This window comes from Aplysia californica, unplaced genomic scaffold, assembly GCF_000002075.1.
Source record: "Aplysia californica isolate F4 #8 unplaced genomic scaffold, AplCal3.0 scaffold00720, whole genome shotgun sequence".
NCBI lineage: Eukaryota > Metazoa > Mollusca > Gastropoda > Aplysiida > Aplysiidae > Aplysia > Aplysia californica.
Window position 1 is genome coordinate 210923 of NW_004797990.1, and position 8457 is coordinate 219379.

Sequence of the window (8457 nt, forward strand, 5' to 3'; positions counted from 1 at the left end):
TCAGAATATTCAGCAAAATGTAAAACATGAAGAACACAAAGTGAATGAAGAAACTCTATTATTCTGGTTTTCTACCAGAATAAGAATTGCACCAATACAGGGAAAAGTACTTCCTCCATCGTTTCTTTAGTTTCAGTAAAACTTTTACAGCACTTGCAACACAATACGGTCATATATAAGTGCAGTAGATTAGAGGTGTTACAAGAGAGTAACAAACACAAAAAAAAGGAGGAGAGAGAAGGACAATAGTTTTTGATAGGAGAAAAGAAGCAAGCCAAACCAGAACACCTGCCAACCACCCACTCCATCATTTCTAAAACTAAACAACTACACCACTGCACCTATACAGGAAGAAAACCAACGACAGCAAGGAAATATCAACTTGGCACCATCTCGTCGCTGACTAAGTGAACATAGGCTTTGTATAAAGAACAACAATGAAATTGCTTAATCAATCTAGTCTGACTACATTGAAGAATAAACAACATTGATTTTATACATAAGTGCCTCACAAACATACAATCACACCATTACTCAACTATGTAATAACAGGCTAAGTGATGAAGACAATAAAATTGCAAGCTGTCAAGACAGACATTTTTTAAACATGCTTTGCTAATAGTTTCCAGTGCTGCCAAGAAAAGGAGAAGCCTTTTTAAGATGTGATCAATATCTAACAATATGAAGCAGGTCCATCAACGTATGACATCTCTTCACAAGACATTTTAAAAAATTATGTTTCCACTGTCCAGCTCTTACGAAACATGTTCGTAAAAAATTACCACAAGTATTATTATCTACCAGAGACTTAAATTTGCGACTTTCACCATTCTTAAGGAAATCTGTAAAATCAAGTCGTTTAGGCAAGGTTTAAACAATTACTACTACTGCATTGGAACACAGGACAGCGAGTGAATCAAATCGCGATTTCAAAACATTCTCAAAAAACAAAATTGAAAATTTGAAAACGGAAAAAAAAACTTGCAAAAATAAACAAACGAAAAAATGTAAACAGTGTACAGTGGTCAATTCCTAACTGTCCCACCTCCCTCCTAGTGTACAGTGGTCAACGGTCCCACTTCCCTCATTACCTGCGTCTGAATACGCTGCAGCTGAGCATGTAGCAGGCTCTTCTCTTGCTCCCCTCTCTGCACCTGTTGTCTCTCTTCCTCCAACTCCCTGCACAGAGAATCAACTTGCTGACGTAGCTCCGCGTTTTCTAGTTCTGTTTGTTGCCTCAGATCGCCCCATGTTTTCAGCCTGAGGAAGGAGACAATAACAGTTTAATGATGGGATCAGTCCCCTTTCTTTTAAAGTCATTCAATTTGGAACCAGTCTGCTTATGTAGGTCAAGTGTGAATTAGAGTAAGGCCCCAGAGGCGCAAAAAATTACTCTTTTTAAGATGTGTGACACAACACGCAGTGGAATCACGCTGTCAAACTCAAGGCATATAAAGATATTGGTATCAACTAAGAAAAAAAGAAAAAAAAGATGGGAGTCAACTTTTATCATAAGACACTCTAATTAGGCAGGTGTCTCAAACTTGCAGTCCAAAGGCCAATTGAGGCCTGATCTAGGACAATATTGTGCAGCCTCTTATCTTGACATCAAAGATATTTGATACGAAAGAAACAGCAAACCACACCAGAGAAGCCGCCAACCACCAACATTTTGCGACCCCAGTGCCTTCTTGTCATATCTCCATTTTTGTTCACGGTGAAAATGGGACTTCTTCTTGAGCTCACTCTTTGTTATGAACTGTTTTCACTGTTATTAAAAATGGAGATACGGCAAGAAAGCACTGAGGTCGCGATTTTACCTTTTAGTTTTTGTTTTCGTAAGAGTTTTACGGCACTTGCAACACAATAAGGTCTTATAAGTGCCGAAGATTAGATGTGTTACAAGAGAGTAACAAACACAAAAAAGAAGGAGGAGAGATCAGGACGATAGATTTTAGATAGGAAAGAAGGAGCAAACCACACCAGAGCACCCACCAACCACCCACGATTTTACCTTTTCACCTCCAGGTGCGAGTCTGCCAGCTGAGCGGACAGCTTCACCACCTCTTCCTCCTTGGCCTCAACGGTAGCCCGTGTCTCCTGTAACTGCTCACTTAGCCTTGTGTTCTGATGACGAGAGTCAATCAGGCGACTTGACATTTCTCCAAGCGTCTGGCCAAAACTGAAGTGGAAAAAAAAGAAAGCGACAAATGCTGTGACGAGCAACAGATAATTCAGGGATGCCACTAGGACTTAGTGAAAAAACATAAATTTACAGCGTAGAATTTTCAAACAAAAGACTGTAAATAGAAACAAATAATATAGGGTAAAACAAAAAATAAATTTTAAGAATAACAACTGTTCTTTTTTTTTCATTCTGCTCGGAAAATAACAGAAATAAGGTGGGGGGGAAAAAATAGCAGAAATAATGGGAACAATCAAACCCCTGGAAAATAGCATCCCTCATAATTACATGTCATCCATAATAGGTCACAGAATGGGTCAATAACAACCCGCAGTCAAACTGACAAAAAGTGTGAGGAAACAATACACGGTAATACTACCCTGCCTTTGACACTTGACACAAATAGGAAGAAAATTATTGTATTTAAAGTCAGGATCTGAAAAATCAATTAACCCCCACAACGTATTCTGAGATAAATGTGATGTGTATATATATATATGTGAAAGGTGAAGTCAAAATGAGTTGCTTCTACGATTCGAGACCTACGGAAATAGATACGTCACGCTGAAGTTTTTACAATTTTTAAGTATGAAATAATAAAAGGCTTATTATACTCAAGGCATCAATAGATTTTCAGCCATTATCTCCGTTTGTGGATAGCGAGAAGTAACTCATTTTGCCTCACATATTCCAAAGAAAACAACAAAGCACTAGCTAGCAACCACAATTTCAACTGGCAACTTTTATCACAGCAGTTTTTGGAGTGGAACAGAAAATATGCGTAACAATAGAGAAGTGGAATCAACTTAGAGGTGAGTAAACAAAGGATATTGTCCGGTGGTCAGCTGATTGTTACGTGGCCGGGTCAACGTAATTATGTCACGGGAACAATCTTTTTAGACGAATTCCGGGTTGTGTAACGGTTTCACATTAGTGAACGACTCTCAGGGCAGAGATAAAGAGAAATACAGAAAGGGGGCTCTAGGGGGAGAGTGGGGGATGGAGAGTGAGGGGAGAGAGAGAGAGAAAGAAAAAGAAAGAAAGACAAAAGGGGAGAGGGAAGGGGGAAAAAGGAAGAGAGAGAGAGACACAGAGAGAGAGAAAGAGAGAGAGAGAGGGGAGAGAGAAAGAGAGAGAGAGAGAGGGGAGAGAGAGAGAGAAAGAGACAGACAGAGAGAGAGAGAAAGAGAGAGAGAGAGAAAGAGAGAGAGAGAGAGAGAGAGGGGGGAGAGAGGGGAGAGAGAGAGAGAGAGAGAGAGAGAGTGTGTGTGTGTGTGTGTGCATGTGCGTGCGTGAATGTGTGCGTGATTGCATGCATGCGTTCGTGCATGTGTGCATGCGTGCGTGCGTGCGTGCGTGCATGTGTGCGTGCGTGCGTGCATGTGTGCGTGCATGTATGCGTGCGTGCATATGTATGTGTAAGACAGAAACAGAGACAGCAACAAAGACTAAAACAGAAAAATTTTTCAAAATGAAAAAAAAGCAGAGACAAACACTTTCAACTTCACTTATCCACACACAGTAAAATCATAATAAAGGCAGCTTGCTAAAAGCATGCATTGTGAAGATAGTTCACGAGACGAATTGGAAAAAGGGAATATATTATGATTTTTAAGAATAACATTGGCAGCCAAGCAGGAAGATATCACCTTTCCTCAGCCATCAGAGAAATACTGTCTTCTATTGAGGTTTCCATACGTTGTACTTGAGCACCACCAACTACAAAGATAAGTCATCATAACATTGACATTTATCAACAATCCCTTACACAGGAAAAGAATTCATTTCACCCCCTCCCCCCCCCCCCCCCCACAAGAAAAAAAAAATTACACATCATACTATCTTAGATAGGTCCAATAAAACTACTAGAAACATCAATTCAGGTGCTTAAAAATTGTTGCCAAATTACATAAGTAATCACCTTCACTCTGCAAGACAAGGAAAATAAAACAACTTTCACAAAAGGAAGGTAACTGTGTATTCCAATATATGATCAGACTTTCTGTGTGGGGAACATAAATCACCTAGGTTTCACAACATATTCAGTAACAATGACATATTTCTATTAACTTCACACCACTTTCCAGGATTCGTGATTTTTTAAATTTTTTAAAAATATAAATTTTAAGAATCGATTTTTAAAATTTAAATAAGATTTTTTAAAATTTAAATCGGATTTTTTTTTTTTTTTTTTTTTTAAATGTTGAGTTTGGGATTTTTGGTAGCTAAAAGTATGTTCTTTTAGTGCAAAATGCATTGTCTTTATTTTAACTAAAGATTAATTTAAGCAACTGCAAAAGAAAGCCTTCATCTGCTATATCAGTGAATTATGGCTACAGACAAAAAATGAAGAAAATGTCAGTCTAAAAGGAAGGGGGGGGTACTTATGCATAGATAAACTTGCATTTTGTGACAGTGTGTGAGTGTGTGCGCACTTGTGTTTGTCTAAAAAGAAAAAGAAAATGCTAATTTCAATTATTTAAAAAAAGTATATTGAATACTGTATTATTTTACAGTGACAGGGGGGAAAGCAGACTTTTAAGCATGATTATAGTAGTCTACTAAACCTTATATCTGTTTTATAAAACCAAGGAAAGGAATTCTGAATGTTTAAAGATGTAAAAATAGAATACATTTTTTTTAAAGTGATTTAAATCACTGAGTTTTATTTTTAAAATCAAGCTCTGATTTCAATTATATATGGAAAAAAAAGTAAATTGAATACTGCATTATTTTACAGTGAAAGGGGGGAAAGCAGACTTTTAAGCATGATAATATTAGATCTAGTCTACTAAACCTTATATCTGTTTTATGAAACCAAGGAAAGAAATTCTGAATGTTGAAATATGTGAAAACTGAATAAAAATAATGTTTTTTAAAGTGATTCAAATCACTGATTTTTATTTTAAAATTCAACTGATTTAAATTAAAAAATTCAACTGAATCAAATCGATCTGATTTAAATCAACCCAACCCTGCCACTTTCAGCTGCTTTCTTTCATTATGTTACACATTAACATTTGACTGAAATGGGCCATTCCTGGGAAAATTAAACAGGATTAACGCATGTAACATTGGGAAGATGACCTGCTGAAAAAAATGTTTATGTGTTAAAATGCAGCCATTGTTGTTGTTGTTATTGAATTGTTTTTAGAAGAAAGTTGCCTTTCAAAATAAAATAAAATAAAATAAAACAAAATATATACATAGCAATTTCCTCTCTGAAACAGCTTTAAATCACAACAGAAAGAGAAGCGTGACTTAATCAAAAAGTAACAAGAGATATCAAGGAGAGAAAATAATCTCACTGTCTTGCGTCTCTTCCAGTCCAGTGATGTTGAAGTCTCTGGGAAAAGAACAAAAATTGGAGAAGGATTCTTTAAAAAGAAAACCACTACACAAGACAAAGTCATCCACCATATATAAAGCATGGTTAACTTAGCAAAAGCTGGGGTCCATTAATTTTTTAAAAAGAACTTTTCAAAAAAATACAGTGAAGTCCACGTAAACCCAAATCTGTGAGACCATCAGATTTTCTTCAGCTTAGATCTGTTTTAGGAATAGAACAATTGCTGAAATTACTATATAAAGGAAAAAATTGTTGGAGATTGGAATCTTTTTTCGTTTTACCTCTGCTTTTGGACTAAAAATATTTGGTTTAAGCAGACTCCACTGTAGGTCCAGAAAAACAGAAAAAAATATTCAGAGAACAATCACAAGCAGACCAGCTTTTCTTGTTGAGCCAAAAGTGCATGACAATCTTACAGTAATTCACCAGATCAATATCTTGTTCACTGGAAACAGCAAACAGGATCAAACAAGTACATACTTTGCTGACTAACGAAAGCTTTTTCACTGATTCTTTTAAAACTCCAGCAAAGCAAGTAATACATTCAATCTGAATCACACAAGTTTTATCTTTAAATAAGTTGTCAAGAGCAACAACCACTGTTCAATGTGCGTAGTAACATACTGTACGGTAGAAGAGAAAGGAAGATAATTTCCTGCCCACTAGATGGGCTGAGACAATTACTACAGTGTTCAAAAGACAGTCCGGTATAGTCAAGGGTCAATCAATACCAGTTTTTTCCCTGGCTGACATGTGGGCTGCAGACAAGCAATTATCAGCATGGCACAGTAATTATCTATTTTTGCTGCTTCTCTTAACTAACTGGAGACCTCACAGTCCTCAGGTCAGTAATGATTCAGGGGACATTGCCATTTCTCAGAACACTTTCACTGTTGTACACTCTCAACTAAATCAGTTACAAACAAGAACTGAATGGTTTGCAAAAAAAGAAAGAAGAGAAAAGGACGGAAGAAAGCACTTAATGAACTAACATGACAACAAGAGAAGAAATAAGAGAAAAGACAGAAGTCACAAAGTAGAACAAAACAAAAAATCAGGAGCACAGTAGAAGCAAGGCTGTCTCCCAACTGTTGGTGTTTATGCAAGAAGAAGCAAAAAGCGTAGAGCGCTATAGGCACTCACTGACCTTTCCTAAATGAGCATCAGGACTGGAGAAAAAGACTTCTTTAAAACTAGATTTACAAGTACTCTCTCTATAGGCCTACAATTAATGATGGCAACTGAACACCCGAGGAGAACACTCAAAAATGCAATGCAACTGTCTGATCCAATTCTCAGCAAGGACACTTCTTAAAATATATAATATTCTTTTTAAAAAGTATTCAAAGGTCTCTTGATCAGAACACATCTAATTTTAAATCATTCTAGCTAACATTATGGTGATTAGAACCCTTATGACCAATACAGTTGTTTGAGTAAAGTCATGCACATCTACACATTAAGTCATATTTGAGGGTGCAGAAAAAAGCAAAACAGATAGGAAGAAACAAAAATAGAAAGTAAGTAAGTAAGTTTATTCAGCGTTTAAGGCCATTGGCCCAAATCACATTAAACAAAAGACTCATTTGATAAATAGTTTCCATAATGAATAAGTGCAGGTTGTGCACATATTATATCTCTTATCATGAGTCAAACACTGCATATTTCTGTCACTGGGCCGACAAAAAGAGAAAGCAAGGAAGGAAGACCTACCAGTTGCACCTCCCTCCACCAAAACCTAACACCAAAGTGGTGCTGCTAAGGTCAGTGATAAACTCCTTAGTAAACTGTCACACTTACAGGTGGTAACACATAGCATTGTACGACACTAAGGATGTTACTGTAGAAGTAGACTAAAATTATAAAGTCGAATGTACAGATAACATTTTTAAAGATCATATTTTTTTTAATAGGCCTATATGACTATAATATGCGAGGTATCGTGGTGAAATCAGGCGCTCGTCAAAATAATACAACTAAAGAAACCAGTATTTTCTGGACGTTGGGTAATTTTTTTTTTTTTTTTTGTATGTCAATTTCAAAACACATTTCTGTATAGGTTTTACTGAAAAACTATAGTCCATAAAATATATGAGTGATATGATACTGTGGAATAAAGCAGTCTAAAGTTTTGGGGCATATAGAATTACTGGTATTATTTTATAAGGCCTGTTCACTTTTGCCTGGCTTTTGGTGGAAAAAATACCCATCTGTCTTGAATAAATAAGTTGAGATATTATATTACTTTCATCAACATTTCACAGTAAAATCCACACAGGAATGTGTTTTTGAACGGACATAAAAAGCTGTTAGGTTTCAAACAAAAAATTCATTAAAAATTGGCCACCACGCTGAAAAATGTTGATTTCCTTGATTTCATGTCGGGTTGGGTTTTTTTGACAAGTGCCTGATTTCACCACCACAATGCCACACACACACACACACATGATTAATGAGCAGCTTACTTTTTCTGCTTTGTCTTCATATCCTGAATCCACTTGTGAAGGCCATCACAAAATGCTAAGATTTCAATTTCAGCATTAGTCTGGTCCGGATCCAAAATAGCGATCAGACCGCCAACTGCTTCATCTTTCTGGAATGTTGATAAGAGAGCAAATCTGAAATCAATATTTGCCCCCCCCCCCCCTCCCCCCCACACCTTTTCCTCCTTTATCCCTCTGATATTAGTCGTGTTGAGATGAGTCTAACTGGTGGCTCTATTTGTTACACCGGCACAACGGACAATGAGCTAAAACGTTGAGGAGAAATGATCACTGTTACACAAATAGTTTCCACAACTGAACATCTCTTTCACACTACTTAATTACTGTCAAATAACATAACATATTTATAGATTTTTCCTCTTGAAAAGTGCTGAGCAAGGGGTGATAGAGAAACAGAGACAGAGACGGAGAGAGAGAGA

The 8457-nt window shown here is 36.7% G+C and overlaps 1 protein-coding gene across 1 annotated transcript in view; it reads right to left on the reverse strand.

Moving 5' to 3' along the window:
- The window catches only part of LOC101859817 (serine-rich adhesin for platelets), a gene marked incomplete at its 5' end in the record, with an annotated part of 209444 nt that extends 201317 nt beyond the window's left edge, over positions 1-8127 (reverse strand). The window contains 5 exon segments of the mRNA XM_013088306.2: positions 1092-1260; positions 2015-2182; positions 3835-3904; positions 5494-5531; positions 8000-8127. Coding sequence (XP_012943760.1) covers positions 1092-1260; positions 2015-2182; positions 3835-3904; positions 5494-5531; positions 8000-8019 — 465 coding nt within the window.
- Positions 8128-8457: the final 330 nt, after the last annotated feature.